The sequence below is a fragment of the Phocoena sinus genome, chromosome 5 (genome assembly GCF_008692025.1).
Source record: "Phocoena sinus isolate mPhoSin1 chromosome 5, mPhoSin1.pri, whole genome shotgun sequence".
NCBI lineage: Eukaryota > Metazoa > Chordata > Mammalia > Artiodactyla > Phocoenidae > Phocoena > Phocoena sinus.
Genome location: NC_045767.1, coordinates 118,365,260 through 118,390,708, shown reverse-complemented (window position 1 = coordinate 118,390,708; position 25,449 = coordinate 118,365,260). Strand labels below are relative to the sequence as shown.

The window sequence follows — 25,449 nt, the reverse complement described above, 5'->3', positions numbered from 1 at the left end:
CTAAACAAATGATTTTTGAAGTTTGTAAAATTGTCACTGCTAATATGCAAAAACTAAGCTCAAAATATGAACTTTGGGCTGTACTTGGCTAAAATCCACCACAGTTCTTTATTGTTCCACCGGAAACAGCAATTCATTTTCTTTTTCTGTCACCACCTCAGTCCTAATAATCCCTTCCCGAAAATTCCATAAGCTTTATGTATTTAAAGATATAAAAGGTGAACGACTTATGGTTAGGAGGCTTTAGAAACCTTTTTCCATCCGCTTGGTGACTGACCTAAAGGGGTTTACAGATGTTCTGGTCAACACATAGGACTCTTCCAGTGAAATGTCACCATGAGGTAAGCCCTTCCCAACCTCAGTGGATTACAAGGCAGGGAAACCACATCAAACCCAAGTGGTGAGAGAAGCACTCAGTGCTTCAGGAAAGACCTATAGAGTCTGGGAGATTCTGGGCTCTCTACACAGTGGTATAGTGTCACCAACCTACAAAGTCTAGGTCCTGGAATCACCATTTTAAGCAGGCAAAGTTACTGTGGAAGGGGAAAATCTTTCCAAGAAAATTCTTTGTAAGGAAAACATACAGAAAAACCAAAGCAAAACAAACAAAACAACTAACAGTTCAAGCTATTGAGTTCAAGAAGAATTCAGTGGATTTGGCCATCAAATAGGCTGCAGCTCAGAGCTAGGAATTTGCTGTAAGTTAGAACTTTGGAACCAGGACTTTCTTAGTCAAAGTTATACAGTTTGAGGTTGTTTTCTGAGGGAAGGACAAGGGTGAACAGGCTAAATAATACAGTTTTCAAAAGTAAGTCTTCTGCTAAACAATGATAGCCTTTCTCAACCAGGCTTCCTCAAAAGAACCTTGGAACATGGAAAAGGATCTGAGTGACTACTTTCTCAATTCTCTCAGGGATGCCACATAAGAAGTACCTTTCTAGATGCAAGGGGAGAATTGATTTTATTTCATGCAATGAATACCTTAGGTGGGCTTAGTTCTCTCTCAGAACCTTGGGTGAAAAAGGGCTGGTGTCTGATAGGGTAACCCACCCAGGTGGCAGAGTTGCAACATGGTACTATCATTTTCCTAGAACTCGAGACTAAAAATCATGGTCATCTTGGACCCTTCCTTCACTTTTATCTTCCATGGTTGATTAATCTGTTAACACATCCTGCTTCTACTTTTTAAAAAATGTTTATGGTAATATCCCTTCGTCTCCTTTTCCACTGCCTCTACCACTCACGACTGAATTTTATAACAGTCATAGAGTCATATGACCTAGCCTCTAGGAATATCAGTTTTCTCATGTGCAAAGTAAAGATAATCATAGTAACTACCTCATAGGATTATGGTAAGGATTGAATGAATTATTTTATGTTCAGTGCTCAGTACAGCACCTTACAGATAGTTGGAACTCAGTAAATGTTAGCTATTACTGTTGTTATTATATACGCCTCCTCCTGTAGTGTCTTCCTACCGATTCACTCTGGATACTTAGTTCTCCATATATCTTTCTAGAAAACATGTCTCTCACCACCTTAGGAATCCACTGGATCAATTTCCTGCTTGGCTTTCCATGTTTTCCTCAGCTGATTCATTCATTCACTCTTTCATTTATTAATTTTTTCCAACTTACTTCCTACTACCTCCAAACACGTATCATTCAGCCATTCATTCACTATGTTTATATTGCATCCCTGTTATGGGCCAGGTATTGGAGATACAGAAAGAAATGAAGGGAGAAGCACTGCCAACTCTTGTAATAGTTGCAGTTGGGAGAATATCAAGTCTACTAGTCAGAAGGTCTCTCCATCATGTCCCTACCCCCAGATGTGCTCCTAATCCAGCCCCACTCTCTCTCTTCTCTCCGAAGTTCTGTCATACTTAGCACCACCCTGCTTTACAGTTGTTCTAGCTAATGTGGGTTCGATATGTCTTACCAACTAGATTATAAATTCTTTGAGAGCTGTCTGTACTCTCTTAAGTGAGCAACACATTAGGAGTTCCAATGATACTTTTTGACTGAGACTGACTCATTGATTTTTATAGGGTGCAGAACACATATATCCTCTACTGGGTCCATAGTCTCAAAATGTAAATATCTTTAAAATGGGTAGTTTAGCGGAGGAAGGAGAACTTATATTTCTATCAGTTAGAATATGTATTCACTTGGACTGAGAGCTCTTTGATTTATTATAGCTGATGTTTTTGACTATTAATAGAAGATTAACTAGTACCTGAGAGGTGTATATTATTTTGTATTTTTCATTATTTTGTATAGAATCAGAGAAATTTCCTAAATAAATTCTTTGTTTTGATTATTCTTGCTGTATAACATACCCCAAAACTTAGTGTTGTAAGGCAACAACCGTTTTGTTTGCTCACTGTTCTGTGGCTCAGTGATTCAGGGGGTTTAGCTGGGCAGTTTTCCCTTGGGAATCCCTGATGCCGTTGCAGTCAGATGTCAGCTGGGCTGCAGTCATCTGAAGTTTGAAAAGAGCCTTAGACTTACTAGACTTTTAGTCCCACCCCTGAGGTGAGACTTCAGGCAAGTCGTTTTGTTTCTCTGGGTCTCATTTTCCACACATAATGAAATAAAACCAACAAATCCTTTCGAGAGCTCTTTCAGCTCAAAAGTTGATTATATGAAATGAGAAAATAATGTTTGGATATGAACAGCTACAAATAAGTCATTGTGCATAACTAAGGTCATTCTACAAGTAGAAAATGTTACTACATGAATGGAAAACACAGGATTGATATAAGAAAAATCTTTTGTGGTGAATTATCAATAGAAACTGATCTTGAATCAATTTTGCCACTAGAGGTCACTAGCGTACCATCTCAAAGAGAACATATGCCAGGAAGTCACTAGCAGTTCCCTCTCTCTGGCCCCTAAGTGTTGTTCACGGTGTCTTTTAGTGTACTCTGAGTATCTCCCGACAGCTGCCAGAGACATAAGTTATGATGAGGTGACACCAGTTGTCACTCTAGGTGATGGTTCATGTGTGCCTAATGTTCTGTAAGTGTGAAGAACCACCACTTGGACCATAAGGAAAATGACTTCTTTGGCTTTGCTGCCCTCTCACTGGGATGTGTTAAGGGGCAGTGAGATAATTTGATAGAAAGTCATGTGAGCTCTGAAGTGAAAAGACACTGTGGAAATACTGTGTCATCCTCTAATGCAGCATAGATATGTCTGATTTTCATGAGACAGGAAAAGGAAGGACCCAAAGCAGAAAATTCATTCACTCACTCATTCAACCAGTATTTACAGACACACATGTAGACACTGTACTGGCAATTGGGCTGCATTCATGAAGATCAGCTGGCTCTTCTTCAAGGGATCTAAGGAATCGGGTATAGGAGGGTTTCTATTCCGATACTCTCAGTACTCACAGACCACCAAGCACTCTAAATTCCCACGTCTGCAGGTGGTCACTTGCAGAATGGCAAAACCAGTGGCTTTTTTAAGCTGATGATACTTTTCTGAGGTGATATTAAGAGTAGACTATACACCTTTGACATCAAATCCAAAACTAAACCACAGAGGTACATACCAGAAAATGTTAAAATGCTGAGTTGGGTTGTGGCCAATGATGCTTGTTAGAAAATATACTAAAACGTATTTTGACATAAAACTTTTTAAGGGGGAGAAACAATGCTCTAAGTGAAATTAATGCCCTGAAACATAAAGATCTATAGAGATCACCTCTGAAGAAACTTCTGTGAGAAGGATGGACTCCAGGATGCCTCTGAAGGGCATATCAATTTTCTCCCCAAATGAAAATCACATCCTATTTACTTATAACTTGCTTCATGTTGTACATAAAGGAAACCTACTTCAAACTCCAGAACTCACATCAAGGATGAGTAGCAAGGAGTCCTGGGCTCTTTCCATAACTTGAGGAGTTATTTCTTCTACAGCTTTAAGGGGACTTGAACTGTTTAAATCAGTTGTCATCAGCGTTTAGACAAGACACAGAGGTCATATCTGAGCAGGATGGGCAAAGCCCCTATTCCTTAGCAGCAAGGTGTTCTCTCGTTTTCTGCCCTCATTAGCAAAGGAAAAGAAAGGGAGCCTGGCTGGATCTCTGCTTCAAGTTGGGGAAGCCTTGATCTGCTTTTGCTGTGATGGGTGTTACTAATTATCCTGTCAATTATTAATTTTAACCATTTGTTTTCAAACAAACTACAGACAGCCTTGTCCTTCCTTCTGATTGTTGCAAAGTCTGCTGGAATAGCGAAAAAGAAAGGGTGGGGGAATGTTACAAAATATGACTTGATTTATTTTAAAATGTATTTACTATGATTATGCCATTGACTTCTATCAATACTAATGTTTCTTCAAAGCCAGCTAGTGTAGTTTTCTTCCTTTTTGACTGATAGGCATCCCACCAACACTCTATGAGACATTTTTTCCTATTTCCCTCGAGATAATTGTATAAGGAAGGAGGAAGGAAAATAGGAATTTGTCACAAACTAAAGAGGTTAGAGGTTTGGGGGAGGGGCAGTCTGCCATGGGCCCTGAGTGTCACTGCAAGTTCTTGCTGGTTTGCCAAGAGCACAAGGACCTGCCCGACCTTTATTCAGGCCGTTTCGGAGAGTGTGTTTGCAGAGAGCAACTCTAAGGGATGAAGTAATGCCTTCCCCTGGTTGAAGAGCAAGCTTGCTTCCACTTGCCGTAAAAGCAATAGCTTCCCTGAGCTCAGCGTTCCTCCCTGTACAATAACCCTCTGCGTGTGCAGGCATCTATGGGGGGCTTGGGAGAAATGGGAAACAGAAGCAAACCAGCATGAAGTTCACGCCGCTGTGAGTAACAGAGTCCTTGGACTCTGACGCAGGCATCTCATGTCTTCTCCCAGCATTCACGAACTCATAGTAGGCTAACTTGTAAGCTTGCGAGCTGTGTAAAATCCCAAATCCTGACACAGCCTGACAGAGGAACTCTCCCAAGTTGATTATTTAGTGTAAACAGTTACCAGGGAAACAGAAAACTATGAGGATTACATTTGTGTATCAAAAGTAAGAAAATCCATCCGCAGCCCAGCATTTTAGAGACTTGCTAGCAACTCATGTGCATTCTTTTTATGAAATCTTATTTTCTTGCAACCCGGACTCCTAGGCCCTTCAAAGAATCATTTTGTTTTGTTAAAACAGAATCCCCTTAATGCTCCAAGAGCCCAATGATTAGTCTTAATTTTAAAGCAGATTATTTTATAAAAATTTAGTGTAACAGGCACTCAGCTGAAATGATTGATAGTGGTAGATTCATGTGTAGAGAACCACAGAAACCCCAAATCACAAAAGCTAAAATGGAGTGGCTCAAAGATAACTAACTCAGGAAAGCTCTCAGATGTTATGTCAGGTACGGTGCTAAGGGCTGGACTGTCAGACACAACCAAAGCATCAATGGTTGACTCTTAAATATGGGGAACCAACTGCTATAACTCACTGGTAGTGTTACTTGATAAATTCCTCAGTTATTTTATACAATATTAGAGAGGCAGAATTAACTTTATCCCAGTCCCTCATTTGAGGAAACAGGGGTCTATGGTAAAGTGATTCATCCCCCATAACCTTACAGTCAATTTCAAATATCTGAATATGCTACAGCATCTAGCTCTAAGGAACACTAAAGTAACTTTTAAACTAGGAAATATATGAAGAATTGAATGAACACATATAGGGTGAGTCAGAACTGGAACCCAGGTTTCCTCTTCTTCAAGCCAATGTTTACTGCACTGTTGACAGACCAGGGTTTTCCAAACCAGACATCTGCATACCAACATTGCAATTTTTGCCATATTAAATTAACCATTTAATTAAACATCACTTTTGAACTTAGTTTTGTTCTAAACAACAACATCTGCAAACTGAGGGCTAGTTGTATTATTCATATTTTTCTATTATGATAAAATACGTAACTATTCATCATGTTCAACCAGAGCTATAAGCACCAATACTTGGGAAACACTGATTAGACAATACTTTGTCTAGAGAAAAATAAGCATCAAGACTGCACAGAATCATTCCTCACTATTTTCTTTTTTGTCAAGAAGTTCAAAGCTTGATTCCATGGAGACCCTGAAATCCTTCTGAATTTTCATCTGAGAAGCACTAAAAATACACTGGTAATTTCTTACATTTTCTCTATTGAACAGATGAATGAAAATGATTCTGTTCAAATTAGCCAACTATTGGTTATTATCAGGAAATTATAATCTTCAGAAAAGTATACAAAAACAACTTAATTTCCAAATAGCAGTAGAGCATACTATTAAGTCTAGTCTTGAAATCAAGTTTCCACAAGCAGAAAATATTCTTTACTCACCAAATTCAGGACAACATTCATTCTCCAATGAATTCAATAACCTTTCAAGGGAAAAAAAATAAGTAAAAAGGAAAATGTGAGTTCTTTTTTTAGGAATGAGATGAAACACATTTTGCAAATTAATGAGTGTAAAGTAGGAGGGAACACACCTGGTTACACTTGAAAGTTATCAAAATGCCTCCATTTAGCATATTTCACTTTAAAATATCCACAGTATGTTTAGATCCCTCTAATTACTGCAAACAAGTTCAAAGTTTTTATGTGCTTGATGAGAGTATATCAGACTAGAACATCAAAACAACCTTGGAGGTTCTCTATTTTTTTATTATTTCTTCCTCACATAATATTTTGTCTTGTAACAATAGTTTTCCATTTGGAGTTCCCCATTCTCTATGAAGAATATTTTAATTTGTGCTTTTATTTAGATGGTTTATAATATGTGCAGCTTCCAGATCACATGGATATCCATCTTATAATCAAATATTTCTATACAATTTCAGTGGTTCCTATTTGTACTTGAATGTTTTTCTTATTCAGAAGGGAATTTTGTGGCTATTTTTAAATGATTTTTTATTGAAAAATGTAACGCAAATATGAAACACCATGTAAGTAAATAATTTAATGAATGTTCACTTCATGACTAGTTTGCCAAGGTTTCTACTCCCTTTTTATAATCACTTGGGTGTACTGTTCTTTTTTCTCACCTTTTTGCCATTGCAAGAATTTTTTTCTATTCATTGAAGGACAACTATCAGCAACACTGTTTTATCCAATTTGCAACATTTTGTGAATGATATGCTTCTTCTAATATTATGGTTACCTTTTTGTGTGTTATCCTCTTCAGATAGCTTGTCTAAAGACTTCCTTTAAGTTTAAATTCTCTAGCAAGATATATGTTTGATTCTGAAATTTTAAAAAGTTGAATGCTCTAGAATTACCGTATCCTACTTATAGTAATCATTTTCTTGCATTTTAAAATTAGTTTTATCATCCAAGGGTGCATTCAAAATAAACCATAGGTTTTTTGGGTCTGTTTTTTAAAATGTATTTTAAGTGTCTTTTTATCTACAAGTCTTCTTTCCATTCTTTTTTCTTCCAGTGAGATTTATTTGTTAAAGAAAGGGTTTGTTTCTTGTTATTTGTTCTTGTCCTATTGTTTTGTTCCATTGTCAGATTTCGCTAAGCTTATCCAGATGGTAGACTTAACATATTTCTCTGTCCTCTGTATTTCCTGTTAAATTTCTAGTTTATGGACTTGATTGGGTCAGGCTGCATTAAAAAAAAAAAAACTTTCTTTGCAAGACTATTTCATAGGTGGTTTTCTCATATAAGCATTTAATGGTAAAGAAATTTCTCTAAGCACTGCTTCATTGCATCCCACAAATTTTGACATGTTTACATTTATTGAAAATATTTTCTAATTTCTCTTGTGACTTCTCTTGTGACCCATAGTGTCTTTAGAAGCATGTAGTTTAATTTCCAACTACTTGGTTTTCTACAAATATCTTTTTGTTACTGACTTCTAGTTTAATTCCTTTGTGGGCAGAGAAAATATTTTGTTATGACTACAATCATTTAAAATTTGTTGAGGTTGTTTTATGATAGAATATGGTCCATTTTGGTGAATATTCCATGTGCATTTGAAAAGAAGACAAGTTCTCTAGTTATTGAGTGGAATGTTCTATAAATGTCAAATGGGTCAAATATGTTGATAGAAGTTTTTTTTCTGGTCTTTTATATCAACAGTTCCCCAATTTGCCTGCACTCTGTTGAAATCACCTTTGTAAATTCCAAAAATATTCATGTCAGTATCCCATCCTAGAGACCATAATTTAATAAATCTGGGATGTAGTCTGTTCTTTGGAGTTATTAGGAGATTCTTAGGTGATTCGAATGGGAAGGCAAGCTTGGGTCCTGGGTTCTTTATCCTTACAGATTTTCTGTATATTTGTTTTACAAATTACAGAGAGGGGAGTGATGAACTTTCCGACTATTGTTGTAGGCTAGTTTCTTATTTCAGTTCTATCAGTTTTTGCTTCAGTGCCACTTTGTAGCACTGTTACGATTTTGCATCTTCTTAATGAACTGACCCCTTTATCTTGTTTTAATATAAATCCCCCTGATTACTAGTGAAGGTAAACATTAAAAAAGAATCTTTCTGACCACTCAGTTTTCCTCTTTTGTGAGTTGCCTGTTTATGTTATTTGAATTTTTTTTTATCTTTGTCAGAATTCTTTACATTTTCAGAGCTTTATTATATTATTTCAGTCTGTGGCTTGCTTTTAACTTGACTTAAAATGTCTTCTCATCTGTGTATAAAACAATCAAAATTTAAAATCTTTTCCTAATGAATGACACTGTTTTGTCTGGTTTAACAAATCCTTCTCTACGGTGGTGTCATAAAGACATCTGTGTTTTCCTAAAAGTTTAGAGTATTTTCACATTTCACATTTACTTCATTTGGAATTTATTTTTGGTGTGAGATCTGGATCTAATTTCATATTTTTATACGAATAGCCAATTTCACTAAAACCACCATAATTTGTCTTTTATATAGCCAATTAACAAAGTTACTGTGCCAATTTTACTACCAAGAATAATGAGTAATAGTTTTTCCCACAGCCTTACCAACATTTCTTCCTTACCAGACGTCTTTATTTTATACCAACTTCCAGGTACAGGAACTTGCTTTTCTAACTTTCTTTTTGTCTATTCTTGTGTTAATATCGCATTTTTAAAAGTTGCTTTTAAAACAGAATTACCATATGATCTAGCAATTCCAATTCTGGATATATACCCAAAAGAACTGAAAGCAGTCTCACAGAGATATTTGCACATACCACGTTCATAGCTGCATTCATAATAGCTAAACACAACTCAAGTGTCCACTGAAGGATGAATAGATAAACCAAATGTGGTATATACTTACAATGGAATAATATTCAGCTTTAAATAAGAAGAAATTCTAACACATGCTACAACACGGATGAACCTTGAGGATGTTATGCTAAGTTAGTCACAAAAGACAAATACTGTACGATTCCACTTACATGAGGTGCCTCAAATAGTCAAATCGATAGAGCAGAAAGAGTTGTGGTTGCCAGGGACTGGCAGTAGAGGTGAACGGGGAGTTGTTTAATGGGTATAAAATTTCAGTTCTGCAAGATGAAAAGAGTTCCGGGGATTGGCTGCACAACAGTGAGAATATACCTAACACTACTGAACCGCACACTTTAAAATGGTTATTTAAATGGTAAGTCTTTTATGTATATTTTACCCTATTTAAAACTAACAGGAAAAAACAACCCCCCAAAAACCTGTTCTTCTAGAAAAAAAAAATCTGCATTTAATAGTTCTCTTAGTCTTCGGTGTTCTGCAGTTTCACCACGATGTGTCCAGGTATAGAATTCCTTATTTTAATCCTGCTCAAGTGCTCCTTGAATCTAATTCAAATATTCCACAACCCTGAAAAATTCTTAGTTATTACTCTTTAAATACCGACCACACCCATTCTCTCTAGTCTCTCTTTTTGACACTCCTGTTAGATTTATGTTCAATCTTTCTTATTTCTCATGTATTTAGCTCCTGCATTGCATTCTAGTAAATTTTCCTCATAGTGTGTATCTTAGTTCTAGTCAAATGTATAGATCTCAAACACTGAACGGAAAAAATTCTTATCTATTCCTTAAGAAAAGTAAGGCTCTATGTTGGCAAACTGTGCTAGAAGTAAAAGTCAAGAGACAGGTGGACATGTGACTCGTTTCTACAACTCAGGAGAATGTGCCAAAGCCGAAACAATAACAAATATTCAAAGCCAGCATGCTGCTTTGTGTCAAGTGCTAGGTACCTGTGAATGGTACCCAGCCTGATCACATTACATCCCAAAGCCTGGCACACAGCATTTCACACTGCGTCTATGACCTTGAGCAGGAAATTTATTTACTCTTAAGCTTCTTTCTGTGGGTTGCTGTGAGGATCAAATGGGATAAAGTGAGCAAAAGTGCTATACACTAAAGTAGTATTAAGGTATTTTCTCAGTTCTAAAATATTATTAAATGGTCCGGCGCATTATGGATTTTAATTTAGTTTGGGGAAGATGCGGAGAGGAACAGTCCGTTAGACGTACACTTAAGAGATTTCCGATTTGGGAAATTAAAAATATGGAAAAGTCTGCTTTTAGAACTGAAGAACCAGGGTACTTTCTCTGTTATGTCCACACACGTCCTTTTCTTGAATTTGAATGATTTCTCTCTCGCCCAGTGTTAGGTTTTACCAACCTCCAGGTTTTACCAACCTCCTTCCTGACAGCTGTCAGAATTTTCCACAATTTTCCACACTGGATTTCTTGACCCCATTTTCACGGACCGGCTGAGACTGAGGAACTGCCTCGCTCGGACTGGCTTTCGCACGCTCAGCTTAGCTTCTGTACTGTCATTGGCTGTTGCTCTTCCCGGACCCGCCCACAACGACCTCAACCCTGATTGGATTCCAGTGCCCTTTTGTTATGGCAAAAGGTGGATCCCGAGGGTTTGGGGTAGGACGATTGGGGCGTCGTGTAGCTAATGCGCAGGCGTCCCTTCTTGAGTGGGGATTGGCTGGCGACGGGCCGGGCCGGGGCGGGACTCCAGCCTCGGCGCACGCTCTGTGGGCGGAGAGGGCGGGGTTGCCGGTGGCAGTTGGTCCGAGTGTCCAGGCCTGAGGTATCCTTCTGGTCCCTCCTCCTGCCGGCGCCTCAAACGGCAGGTGAGGGCGGTCGTGGGTCGCGGAGGGCCTGGCCCCGAGCGACTGGAGTTGCGGCCTCGGTACTGACGAGAGCCTGGAGGGAGGGGCGGGATGTACGCGGCTCGGCGTACGGCGACCCGGGAAGAGCGTCCTAAGGCCTGGGCGTTAGGTGGGTGGCCGAGGCCTGGCTCCCCGCAGAACCCCTGCGCAGCCTCTTTTCTCATCCTCTCGTTGTTGGGCGCAGAGGTTCCTTTGTGGAGGGCTGCCCGCGGTCCGTGGCGCGGACTTCCTGCCGCGTTCTCCCCGCGGATCCTGAGGCTAAGGCCTCTGTCCGCCTTGAAGTGGGACTGCGGGAGGGGCGTTCGGGTGGGTTGGGACCTGGCACGCCTGGACTAGCCCGCGGCTTCTCGGCGGAGAACTCGGAGACGGGGGCGGGGAGAGGACGCGGGGGCGGGAAGAGAGCCGAGTGAGCGGTGAAACCAGGGCTCGCGACATCTTTTCAGGCTCTGAAAGTAGCTCCCGGGTTAGTTTCTCAATGGGCATCTTTCAGGGGTCCTGCTGGACAAGTTTGGGGACTTAGGGTTGTTGGAAAGGAGAAACAGACATTCCTGAAAGACAGGATTTTCGTTGTGTATCGATTCCAGTACTATGACGTAATAATATTAAGGACTGATGGTGTGCTCTGTTCCCAACACTGTACCTGAGAATCCAAAGCTCTGCCTATATATTCCGTGCCTGTACTCATTCATTGATTAAACTCAGTATAGCTAGCCACTCTGGGGATCTCATTTCTGATCAAATATTTGGCCAAACAGTCCCTTAATTTTGTGGAATTTAAAATTGGGCTTAACCAGAACAAGTCAGAATTTGAAGGGACTTGAACAAGCCATGTTGAAAGTCGTTGCAGCTTGCAGTGAATGAAATTTACCTTCAGTTTTTTAGATAGTAGAAATAGCAAAGAAATTTGACATCAGGGGTTGCAAAATGTTTTGCAAATTTAGATTAGGGTCATATTAAAGTGTCTTCCATTGCATAATGGAAAAAGCAGGGACTTTATAGTTAGATTTGAGTTCAGATTCTTGGTACAGACTTCGGCTGTGAACTCTAAGGCAGGATATGTAGCATTTCTGAGATACAGGGTCCACGTTTGTAAAGTGCCATGTCCTGTTGATTTGATGAGCTAATATATGTAAAGAATTTAGTATATTAATGTACAGTGACGTTTAGTAGTCTTGCTAGTTCCTTTAGTAAGTAGATGACAGATGATGAAAATCAGTTTTAGATGCAGAAAAGTTGAGAGGTTTAGGTTGGGTAGATATCAGAAAAGTCTCAAAATCTCAGGTCTCCGTTGTGAGCATACTGTGGTGGAGTGGTGGAAAACACTAGACTGGGACATTGACTGTATGTAGTCTTGGCTCTGTCTATGTAAGTATTACTGTGGTCTTAGGTAGGCCATTATCATCTTGGCCTTGGCTTAGTTGTAAAAATGAGGCAAGTGGACCAGGTAATTTTTTTAAATTCTTGTTGTGGCCTGAAGTACAGCTAAAAGGTAGAAAAGATAATAGCTAACATTATTGAATAACTACTGTGTATTGTTGCAATCACATTATATATATCAACTCATAATGTTCTCACAACAAAAATATGAGGTACATACTGTTATTAACCTCATTTTACAGATGAGGAAACTGAGGCTGAGATGTTAATCTTACCTAAGGTTCCAGAGCTTATAAATAGGAGAGCTAGCATTTGAATCCAGGTAACCTAAATCCATGTTCTTAATCACTGTGCTAAACTGCCTTTTATGAAGAGCATGTCATGGTACTGTTGGGCATACTAGAAAAGAAGGTAGAGGTGTACTTGGTAAGATGATAGCCTTTGGTCACAGTTGACTGAGGGCATGGAAAATGGGTCGATACTAATGCTTGCCACATTTCTGTATCCTTGTCTTTCCATACTTTTGCTCCCTGGACTTAAGTTATCAGAATAACTCTAGATTCTCTTCCACTGACCAAGGCTAGATAAAGATAGGCACTAAAATTTACTGTGATTTTTGAGAAAAGTTTTACTAATGCTTGCCACATTTCTGTATCCTTGTTCTTTCCATACTTTTGTTCCCTGGACTTAAGTTATCAGAATAACTCTAGATTCTCTTCCACTGACCAAGGCTAGATGAAGATAGGCACTAAAATTTACTGTGATTTTTGAGAAAAGTTTTATGAGATCTGACCTCGGCTTAGGTCAGAGTTGAGGAATCCCAGACAGTCATATCCATTGCGGAGAGGTAAGGCAGATTTTGGATAAACAGATCAGCTTTAGCACCCCACATTTATTTCGGTGTTCCCACACTTGAGATACTTTCGTCTGGGTTCTCTCTCTCTCTCTCTCTTTTTTTTTTTTTTTTGCGGTACACGGGCCTCTCAGTGTTGTGGCCTCTCCCGTTGCAGGGCACAGGCTCCGGACGCACAGGCTCAGCGGCCATAGCTCACGGGCCCAGCCACTCCAAGGCACGTGGGATCTTCCCGGACCGGGGCACGAACCCGTGTCCCCTGCATCGGCAGGCGGACTCTCAACCACTGCGCCACCAGGGAAGCCCCTGGGTTCTCTCTCTTTTAATGTCAGGTTTGGATTTATGTGTAGGAGCAGAAGGAGTTGAAAATGAACTCCTAAGAGCACATCTGACACAGCATTGGATTGATATGATAGCAACTATAGATTGAGAAGAAGAATTTTATAGTTGAAAATTTCAATCTTGTGTCGAGTACATATTATGATGTAGTACTGTGCTAATGTAGGCATTGCAAAGTTTGAGGATTGACCCTATTTTGAAGGAAGTAAAATCCATGGCTAAAATACTTTGACTTAAAGAGCTCAACAAACCTTTTGATCCCATATATAAAATAAATCTTTATAACTCTGGATGTCCTGACAGACTTAGAATATATACAGGAGTAGCGTTTTGAGACTGGTCTATTTGATCACATCACAATAAGAAAAAATTGCTACTTGTGTTTTTTTGTTGTTGTCATGCAGAGGCAGCCGGTGATACTCTGGTGTTGCATACGGCTGCCATATACAGTTGGGCAGGTTTTGCACTGTTCAGCCCTCAGGGCAATCTTACATGGGCTATGATGTGAGTAGTGCTGTCTTGGGTTATGTGGTATATCCTATAGCACCATCCTTGCGCCCTGCTTTTGTGCTCTTGCTTCCACCCCAATCTGGATGTGTTTTTCTAAGAGTAATTTTCTATTGTTTGGGTTATATGTGGCCAAAATTTCAGAAACTGGCTTCTTTTTCCTTACCTACTACATTGGTCAGCCTGGAACACTTTGCATTTATGGAAGACTTCTGGGTTTAATTTTAGTATTAGACTAAAATACGGGCAAAAGAAGTATAACCCATCCCTATACTAGATCTGATTTCAAAGTTGAGTGCATTGATTTTGTGATTATCTGTTGCTTTGACTTGTGTATCATATCACTCTTCTCAGCTGTCATGAGAATTCTGTTTCAGGTATATTCTTAAAAAGACTGGATATTAGAAATCTGGAGGATTTAATATACAGGTTTCCCCCTACTATCTGAAAGTAGAGCATTCCTACCTTTTGTAAGCTGAAATGGTGTAAAGTGATGAAGCAATTATCTTAGGACACATCTTGCTAACAGATGCACAAAATAAATAGAACACGGATGCTCACAGACACAGGTCAAAGCTGTGGTGGCTTGAGGCTGAGATGCTGAGTGTAGTTCTCAGGGAAGGAGCTTGGTGTCACTGCTCAGAGTGAGTGCTGCCTCTGTAACACCTTGCTGCAAAACATGCTGAATGCTATTTTTGTTTTTTGCCTTTTTTCACAAAAGTGAAAATCCTCATCAGATTTCTTTTGTTTAGCAAAACAGGTACTAATGTAGGTCTTTTATACAAGTGAAGTGGCATAAAGCAAACTTTTAAAAAATGGGGAATACTTCTCTCATGTAGCAGGGAAGATAGCCAAGTGGAAGTCTGCTGTTGCTGAGTATTCCCAAGATCACTTACTTTTGCTTTTGGCTGTTACCTCTGTCATCCTTCCCAGACAAGTATCAATAGTTGAAGTGGTATGAAAGTGCTCTTCTCTCGGGGAAGGGCCAAATAAAGTTTTCACTGCTAGCACTCTTCCTCTTCAATTATAAAGACACATTGATTGAATGGAGAAGAATAATTTTTGAAGTGTGGTCTTCGAATACTATTATACAAAGCATTTAATGACTTAAAGACTTTTTGAAAAAAATTTCATAATCTGGATTTATGTGTGTGTGTGTGTGTATAGACATATATATGCACATATACACACATATTTATACAGTTGACCCTTGAACAACGATGGTTAGGGGTGCCGACCCTCTGCACGATTGAAAATCCACATATAACTTTACAGCCAGCCTGCCATATACGCAATTCCGCATCTCCAGATTGAACCAACTGTAGGTCGTGTAGTTCTGTAGTAGTATTTATTGAAAAAAATTTGAATGTAAGTGGACCCGCATAGTTCTAACCCTTGTTCAAGGGTCATCTATGTGTGTGTGTGTGTGTGTACGCAACTATATCTACCTATCTATCTTAAAACTTTTTCTGAAGTACAAAGAACCTGATAATTAAAACCAGTGAGGGAGGGGCTTCCCTGGTGGCGCAGTGGTTGAGGGTCCGCCTGCCGATGCAGGGGACATGGGTTCGCGCCCTGATCCGGGAAGGTCCCAGATATCGCGGAGTGGCTGGGCCCATGAGCCATGGCCGCTGAGCCTGCGCGTCCGGAGCCTGTGCTCCGCAACCGGGAGAGACCACGACAGTGAGGCCCGCGTACCGAAAAAAAAAAAAAAAAAAACAGGGAGAGTAGCGCTAATTCTGTATAAGTGGGAAGACTTGGGGTAGATGTATTAAGCATTATTTTTAGTGTTACTTCTTTAATAAAGCTATGTGTAAAGGAGGTTTAATATCTTTCTTTTTAGACTGAGTGATATCTTACTTGAGAGGTAGTTTATACATGTGTACAGTGGGCATTCTATTGCCATGTTCATGCCAGCATCTGAAGTGTCATGAGGGAATATACAATACACTGATCACTGTTTTGATTGTGATTCTAGTTCTGGTATGTAGACATCCTTGTTCAGTAGGTTTGGGTTCTACTGTTCAGCATATGGAGGCATAACAACGCCTTGGGTATAGTAGGTGCTCAATAAATACTTGAAGAAAGAGTAACAACATTGACTAAGATCTAAGTTGCTTCACTGAGTAAATTAGATTGGTTAACAAATCTGTTTTCAGTAATAATCTGGTACATTATTTAATAAATTTTGAGTACATTGCATGTGAAATGAATGTTAGCAATAGAGCAGAACATGTTTCACAAGGATTTAGTGCTCTAATATTTTGGAGCCTTTTATGGACACAAGAAAATGTTAATATTTATTTACTCATTTACATCCTAATTAATCTATTCTAACTATAACCAGGAGGTGACAAGTACATATTTTTCATTTAACCCATATTAGTGTTTCAGATAACGAGTATTTTTCTTTTGAATTTTATGTTTAAAAAGTGTTAATTGGTATATATGAAACAATGTTTTAATAATGAAGAATATTTTTAGAGAGATTTGTCTTCCTTGCTGCCATTATCCTTAATGTAAGAGCTTTTTCAATTTGCTGTGCGTTCTTTATCCATACTGAAGATTTTTCACATAATTTACATCAGTGAATATACAATGGCATAAACATTCTTTCATGTTATTATAGTCATAATTATTTTTAGTAGCCACTTCATTAGAAATGGCAACTATAATCAGCCAGGCTCTGAATGGACAGTTTATGTTGTTTCCAGTTTACTGGGTTATAAATAAGGTTGAAGTAGATTTTTATAGATGTAATTTTTTTCCTTCTTAATTTTCCTTAGGCTAAATTTCCAAGAGTAAAATTACTTTGTAAAAAATATTTAAATGTTTTTATGAATCTTGTTTATTACTGTACTGCTTTCCAAAAATATTACGTTTAAAATTTGTGTCCAATATTTTGTGTTAGTTTTTCCGTAACTTCACTAGCATTGATCATTATCTTGTTTTAGAAAAATATTTTACGAAATATACAGTGGTATTTTATTATGCATTTCTTTGCGTACCAAGAAACTCAACATTTTCTCTTATTTACTTAATACTTCTCTTTGTAAACTGTAAATATTCTTTGCTTATTTCCCCACTGGGTATTCTTAGTAAAGCATGTGAAAAGAGTCCTACTGGGTCACTTAATTTTCTTTTGAAAAACAAGCTTATATTTCATTACTCTATATGTCTGTGTTTCTAACTTTTTCTCATTGCAGACCATTCATCAAGAATTTTGTATCCAAGGCCCAAAAGTTTGTTACCGAAGATGATGAATGCTGACATGGATGGTATGTTCTTCGTTTTCCTTTTTGTATGTTCCTGGTTTTGTGGTGCATACATTGCTTTATTAAGCAATAGAAAGATCAGAGAATCAATACTTAGAAGGCTTTGATCTGGGCCAGTGTACTTATTTATAATCCCATCTAGTTCTAGAAAAGATTTAAGGCAACTTCCATTCTTTAACTATGAGATGTTGGCAAAACATTTTACCTTCACCTTGGTGTCCTCATCTGCCATGTGGGATATAACCTTTTATTTTACAGGGCTCTTGTATAAGTCAAGTAAGAATGAATATAAACCATTTTGCAGATCTTTTAAGTGCTATACTACACAAATGGTAGCTAATATTAATAGTAAATCTGAACCTTTTCATTACAGCAGTTGATGCTGAAAATCAGGTGGAACTGGAGGAGAAAACACGACTTATTAATCAAGTGTTGGAACTCCAACACACCCTTGAAGGTTAGCTTGCATTTTGTATTTTTCTTGACTAACATCCAGGTAATTGAAATTGTAATTGTAAGCAAATTGCTAAATTTTGTTTGTTACTGTGCAGTTTTTAAAAGTATAAATTTCAAAGTCTACTTTGTTTTTTTCCTCTCCTGCCTGTAGCTTTGGCTGGTAATTTCAAAGAACAGATACGTTTCAATAAGGAAGTCAAATAGTGTTCTTATGCTTCCCTCTTTAAGATCTAACATAATGAGTCCCGTTTAAGTCCCTGCATTGTGTTACTAAGTCCACTTTAATAAAGCTTATTTGAGTGTAAAATCAGTGTATCAGCCTCAGGGATTATAAGGGAACTGATCTGAGTTTTTCCATTTTCTAAATGTCTTGCATAAAATTAATTCCACCAGTGAAACATCTTTTGGTTTTCAACGAAATTAAGAGGTGGTGCTGGTTTTTTCTGAAAACAGGTTGAGCAGATCATGTCATTCCAGTGGCTTCCCATTTCACAGTTAATGGAAGCCAGGTTCCTCTCTGTAAGTCTCTCACTTCCCTTTTACCTTTCAGTCCTGTCACATTCCCTGACTGGGACACTTCAGCCTCCTTGCTGTTCTTTCAGCAAGCTTCTCCTCAGGATCTTAGCAATTGCTGTTCCCCTGTGCTTGAATCTTTTCCCTTAGTCATTTGCATATCCATGTGGCTCATTCCCTTACTTCCTTTAGGTCTCTAGCAAAATTTCCTTAATCAAAATAGCTATCCCTGACAATACTGTATCACAGGACAACCGCCCTTGGCTTCCTGTGACCCTTACCCTTCTTGCTTTTTCTCCTGACCCCCACCCACCCTAAGCCCCATTAGAATGTCAGCTGGTTAAGGGCAGGGACCTTTTTTGTTACTGTTGCCTCTAGAACAGTGCCTGTCTCTTAGAAGGCACCTCAGTAACTTAGTTGCTGAATGACTGAGGTGTGGTATCTTCTTTTTTTAATCATCAAGACCTGCTCTTTTGAATTTCTTGCTAATGTAAAAATACAAAACGATCAATTGCTTGGAAACTGACTGCCTATATCCAGTATGTGAATTCAGTTATGTTCACCTACTACACTGTCTTAAATATTACTAGTAAAGACATTATGGTTTTATGATGATATGAACCAAAATTCACATTTTAAAAACAGTGTTTTTTTAAATAACCATTTTAAGATTTAACTACTTAACAAAAATGCTGTTTAAAGAATAACAAAGAATAACATTTAGTCTAATATGAAATCTCTTTTTAGGAATTTTGGCTATTGATTTGCACTCAGTTTACTTTCTTTACCTTAACTTCTAAAGTAGTCTGAGTTTAAAAACAGAAAATGTAAGGATTGTATTTCTTTTAAGAATGAATCTTAATAAGCATTTTATAACACGGAGTCATTGCCATCATTTTATTGACAATGCGCTTTTTTATTTTTCATATAGATCTCTCTGCAAGAGTAGATGCAGTTAAGGAAGAAAATCTGAAGCTAAAATCAGAAAACCAAGTTCTTGGACAATATATAGAAAACCTCATGTCAGCTTCTAGTGTTTTTCAAACAACTGACACAAAAAGCAAAAGAAAATAAGGGATTGATATCCCTTATGTCTTATGGAATTGCTGCTGATCTTTTTTTCTTTAAAACTTGGGTAGATTCCAAAAGTTATAGTACTTTTGTTTGTGGCTTCACTGAGTATTTATGAAGATAATGTCAGACCTAAGCAAAATTAAGAGCATAACAGAAGACTTTCATGAGTCTGTGTATTATGTTAGTCTATGAAAATGTGCAAAGGTATTGTAGAGACTTTATAATTAGAAATGCATATATTTATGAAACTTGAAAATGAATGTTATATCAAACTTGCTTTGATTTATAGGTTTAGCATTGTCTTTTATTATAGGCATAGAGATACAAGAAAATAACCACCGTGTTGTGAAAAAGTGACCAAAATCACGTACTGAATGCACAGCTTTATATACCCTGTCCACCATCGTGTGCCTCTTCTCCATTTGCTTTCTTCCCATTTTCCTTCCCCTAAGGAAAAAATTGGTTTCACATTTGTAAAAAGTAATTTCAGTAGTTAATCATCTAAGAGAGTAGCCCGAACTCTGTTGAAACTTAACCAAAATAAGATATTTTCTCAGTTTAGGGCTTATTTGTTATATTTAGTAATAAGATAGGATAGTTGGTTTCTGTTTAATCAATTGAAAACGGGGGCTATAAAGATGAAGATTTTTCTTTGAAACTGAATTATCGTATTGGGAAGATTTGGTTTTAAAAACTTCCTTTGCACAAAATAATCCACTTGATACCTGAAAAGATGAGCTCTGGTTGTGTGTGTGTTTGAAATAGAAAATTTTGAGGAAAAATAGAAATAGAGTAGGAGAAGTATTCAATACTTGGTAAGTACTTGTAACCAACTCCAAACAGTTTTACTCCAGATTTGTGTTATCTCTGGCACAGATTAGATTTGGGCCGGGGGGAATATATAAGAAAATGGATTAAGTTTGGCTAACCTTATATAAACCATACCTAGAAGAGAATAAAATTTGGTCTCAGGTTTATTCGCAGTACCCAGATGATCAACTTTGCAAAGTCCCTTAAAAAGTGTATTAGTATCAGAATCATGAATAAAATGAGAGAGTTTTACATGTATACTAATTGATGCTTTCTCAGTATTTTATCTCACTACTTCTCCCAGAATTTTCTGTAAACCCAACTACTGGTTTGCAGAGTTTTAGTCATTTAACACTTTTTTAAAATTTAGTTTGTACATTCCATTTGGTGGTAAAGAAATCAGTATCAGAAGTAATGTTACAATATTAAATAGGAAAAGAGATCCACTAATATAGTTTATGGTTATTAAATTTAGGCTAATCATGGAATAATCTTAATGTTTGTATTGGTGTTAAGATTTGATGACTTTAGCTATATGAATATATAATAGTCATACTGCAAACATTTTGCATCCCTTTGTGACCTAATTTTTAAACATTTAAAACTGTATTGCCATTATGCTTTGCTGTTTAATAAAAAGCTGTTTCAAAAATTGCATGTGTTTTGATATTGTTGCGTAAGTAACTGGGATATATACAGTGGTGCAGTGGTGTATCGGGGTTGTTCAAAGCCACAGGATAAGTAGCATATCTTATTTAAGTACCAGTTACTGGATGTTTAAGGGAATACTATTTTTTTTAACTAATTTATTTGTATTATTTTTGGCTGCATTGGGTCTTTGTTGCTGCATGTGGGCCTTCTCTAGTAGCAGCGAGCGGGGGCTACTCTTCATTGCGGTGCGCGGGCTTATTGCGGTGGCTTCTCTTGTCGCGGAGCACGGGCTCTAGGCGCGCAGGCTTCAGTAGTGGTGGCTCAGAGGCTCTAGAGCGCAGGCTCTGTAGCTGTGGCGCATGGGCTTAGTTTCTCCGCGGCATGTGGGATCTTCCAGGACCAGGGCTCGAACCCATGTCCCCTGCATTGGCAGGTGGATTCTCAACCAGTGCGCCACCAGGGAAGTCCGGGGATACTATTCTTATTAAAACAAATATAGGATATTATACCTTAATTTAAAAAATAAAAGCAAAGAATTCAAAGAAAAGGATCCAAGATTGCCAGGGGAAGAAAAGTGGTTGTATTTTTTAGGTTAGGCTAAGCTCTTGTAACGAGATGCAGTGGTAAAACAAGTTTCTCTTCCAACTAATGGTTCTCAGGTGAGCATTGTAAACTAACAGGCTTTGTGAGCTGAGGATTTCGCTGCCATTTTCAACCATGGCTTCCAAGTCACACTAGTTATCACCATTCTGATTTGCAGAAAAATGCATGGGGTACACATGCACGGTTTTTGGGTTGGGCCTGCCTGGAAATGGCTCATGTCTTCTCACATTCCCAAGGGCGTGGGGATTTAGATGCAAGAGTGGCTGAGAAATGTAGTTGCTGGCTGGAAGCCATATTCCAGCTGCGACTTTATTATGGAAGCCGACAGAGGATGAGGGTGGCAGCAGCTTCAGCCACAGCCCTCTTCTCTCACTATTAAGTATCTGTGCCCAGCCTTCTTCCCATACACACAACGTACTCAACCTCTCCTCATCCACTTACTGACTTGGCTCAAAATCTAGGATCTCTGTCAAGGTCTGTCAGTTGTAGATGTGACTCCTAATAGTCTGACCGCCTCTAAACTGATGACAGATTATTTGCTCTGCCCATTTATAATGGTGTAGTGGGGATAGGATACCTAAATAAGAACTCAAAATTTGGACAATGGAATAAAGGGAAACACATCAAAGCAGTTGTGGAATACTCCTGGGAGAGAGACCCTGTGAAGATCCTGTCTCTGATAGTGGACGAAGCTCCTTGATTAGACCCTGACTGTAATCTCTGGCAAGGGACTTCCCTTACCCATTGCTCTCCATGGCTTCCCCCAACTGGAAAGTTACTCCTTGTCCATTCCCCTCATGGGAGTTGTGAAAGCAGTCCAATTCGCGCTGGTGTGAGTCTGCTGCCCATCGTTTGTAGGCCAAGCTCACATTTCTTGGGCTGTACAGTTCCCTCAAAAACAACCTTGTTGTCGATATGCTTCAGTTCCATAGGCTAGGAATCACAATCAAGCTCTTTTCTAGACCAAATTCTCAAAAGTTTGCTTACTTTCCTTCCTCACAGGACCCTGCCTCTCCTTAATGGAGGCTACTTTGAAACCAACTGAAAATAAGACTGCATTGGGACTGCAACACCCAGGTGTCACTGCAGGGCTGGGTCCCTTTGATTGCCGTAACACTTGGAAGAGAAGTCTTAACTGGCCTTCCCCTTCTACCTCCCACACCTCAAAAATAAAACCATTTTGAACTTTTTCTGCTATTCAGGGTACAGAAGCAATTAGTTTTTCTAATCTTGTGAGGTACCTAATATGTGTGATCCTTCTCTATTCCCTTCCATCTCTGCTTGGACACTGGTAAGTTCCTTCCTGCGATACCTTGCTAAAAGCATCAAGGAACAGCCAATTCATTTCACATTTTGGCTTATCCAACCGCTGTCCTACAGCTGTTAACTCAAGTGACAAAATGTTACCTGAAAGTCATGCCCCACCTGCTCATCATATGAATGGTAAACCAGTGCTATATATTGTTTTCATTATGGCAATATCTTCAGGATGTCATTTCTATATTAGAAATACAGGTGGTAAACAGTGTGCACAGGGACTGTGCCTAGCTTCTGATCAAGACTCTCTCCTTGACCAAACTTTAACCAGGTTCTTCTGAGCCCTCTTTGTCTAGGCCTCATCTTAGGCTCTGTCTTCAGCCTGCCTAGTCCAGTTTTAGTAAAAATCCTGCTAAGTGAATCTGATCACCCTGCCTGCCTTCAGCAAGAATCCTGTTAAATCGGCATGGCAAGCAGCCTTCTACCCTCGATGTCTCCTCTTAGGAATTTTCCATCCACCAACCCTCCCCCGACCCACTCTGCTCAACGACTATAAATCCCCAGCTGTCTTCACTGTATCTGGAGTTAAGCCCATTCTCTCTCCCCTATGGTGATCGTCTTGGCCCTATTGCGATAGTCCTAAACAAAGTCTTCCTTATTGTTTTAACCAGTGTCAGAAGACATTTTTAATAGTGATACTTCCTAGCTCTAAATGCTGGTGGAATGATGACTGGCAGGGACCGCTTTTCCTCAGGGTCTCCCAGTAGAACTTCCCTCAATACTAACACTAGTATTCCATCCAAAATTTGTCCTTTTTGTATTCACTTTGGACTTGACTTATAGCAAGTTAATACAGCTCACAATCCCTTATCTGGAACTCTTGGGACCAGTTATTTCAGAATTTGGAATTTTTCATTTCATAAAGTATTATGACTCATACACCAGTACAGCTTGGGGCAGTACTTGGAATCAAATACATTAATATTTTTGTAGCGAAATATATGAATTTAATACTAAGTTACGTAAGTAAAGACTACAGATAGCCTGTCAGGGAGGTCAGGTTTGGCTGCCAAATGAGTTTTGATGTCAAACATGAAAAACTTCAGATTTACAGAGATTTTTGGAATTGGGAATTGTACGTGTAACAATAAAACAATTTGTGGAGAAATAACCAAAATCATCCAAGCATGCAGTTCCAACCAGTTTATGATGTCACATTTATATTCCTGATCAAGTCCTTTCTCCAAACGAGAAGTGAAAGGCGAATTATATATTCTAGAATTACTTTTATGGTCCGAAACAAAGCAAAACTGATCTTAATTCTTTAGAATGCAGTCTTTCTTTACTTTCCCCAATAATTTTGTTTTTCCCTATCTTGAGTTAACACCCTCTAGTGGTTGTCATCAGATATTTCTTCAATGCTGATATAATCAAAATTGCCAGCAAAGACCAGATATTACTTAGTTGGTGAGACCACTTGTACATCATGAAAGAACAGAGAATGTGACTAAATGAAAGGTTAATAATTGGAAGAATGACTTAATTGCCTCTAGCTACTCCATCCTAAAAACAAGCTACAGTCTATTTCACTTAAATCATAGAGATTAATGGTATTTGAAGATATTTACTATAACACGGACTTTATGTTGGCTTTAGGACCTAATTTACCATATAATGGAAGGGGTATTGAGGAGTGATGACAGAAGCTAAAGTAATACATTGTAATCAATTGTATAATGTATTTGCCTTGTTTTAAATTTTCTATTATTATCTATAGATGGCTTATCAAATGTTTAGTCTAAGTAATTAAAACTTGAAATTACTCCAAAATTTTACAAAAGACGTAAAACTGTATTCATTTAAGAAACACAAAATATGTGGTAAGATACTATGTTAGGTGTTAAAAGATCATTTTAAAAAAATTATCCTGTTGCCCATTTTCTCTAAAATTACCATTGCTTTTCCATGTATTTGGATCTCTACAAACTTCAAATGCATTCAAAAATACATTTTCTCTCCCATCAACCTGCTTCATCTGACCTGTCGGATTAGGGATAATTTTATTTCCTTAACTCCTCACAGCTGTCATACTATGGAAATGAGAGCTATAATTTGGAAAGAGATTATTAGAATTTATGTAGAAAATGCTACTATTATGTTTAAATAAATCCTTTACATGAGATTTAAGTAGTTATCCAATATTAACCATATGATATTTCATCTTTAAATCCTGCTGAAGTTAAAAACAGAACCACAATTGAAAAGAGAACAAAAAAGCTTCATAGGTACCTAGAGTGTAATATATTTATGTTTTAACTATTCTAAATAGTTTTCACTGAAAACTATTAGTTTTCTAAATTAGTATTCTAAATTTCCAAGGTACATTATATTCACTGCTAGTGGTTAATTTTAACACGTAAACAGGTTTATCCTCTGTGTTTTGCAAATGTAGACTGACACTTTAAAAAGGCTCCTAGTTCTAGCAGTATGTATCTTCCTAGAGGAATGACCAATGGAAGCAAGGTTACCTTAAAAAAATGTTCAAGGAAAAGGAAGTTACTTTAGCCTGGTCAAGTTAAAAAGCCTCTAAAAAGGCCAACTGAAATAAAGGGCAAAA

At 38.2% G+C, this 25,449-nt stretch overlaps 1 protein-coding gene across 5 annotated transcripts in view; it reads left to right on the top strand.

Moving 5' to 3' along the window:
- SCOC (short coiled-coil protein) overlaps positions 1–20,976 on the top strand; it is a 37,859-nt gene extending 16,883 nt beyond the window's left edge. Inside the window, exons 1-4 of one of the 5 annotated variants that reach the window (XM_032631836.1) lie at positions 10,898–11,078; positions 17,400–17,471; positions 17,845–17,925; positions 19,369–20,976. In XM_032631836.1, coding sequence (XP_032487727.1) covers positions 10,898–11,078; positions 17,400–17,471; positions 17,845–17,925; positions 19,369–19,511 — 477 coding nt within the window. In that variant the 3' untranslated portion in view covers positions 19,512–20,976. Of the gene's footprint in view, positions 1–10,897; positions 11,227–17,399; positions 17,472–17,841; positions 17,926–19,368 lie in introns of those variants that run through there. The other 4 variants (XM_032631835.1, XM_032631839.1, XM_032631838.1 and 1 more) reach the window with 4 other exon arrangements.
- The last annotated feature ends 4,473 nt before the right edge of the window (positions 20,977–25,449 follow it).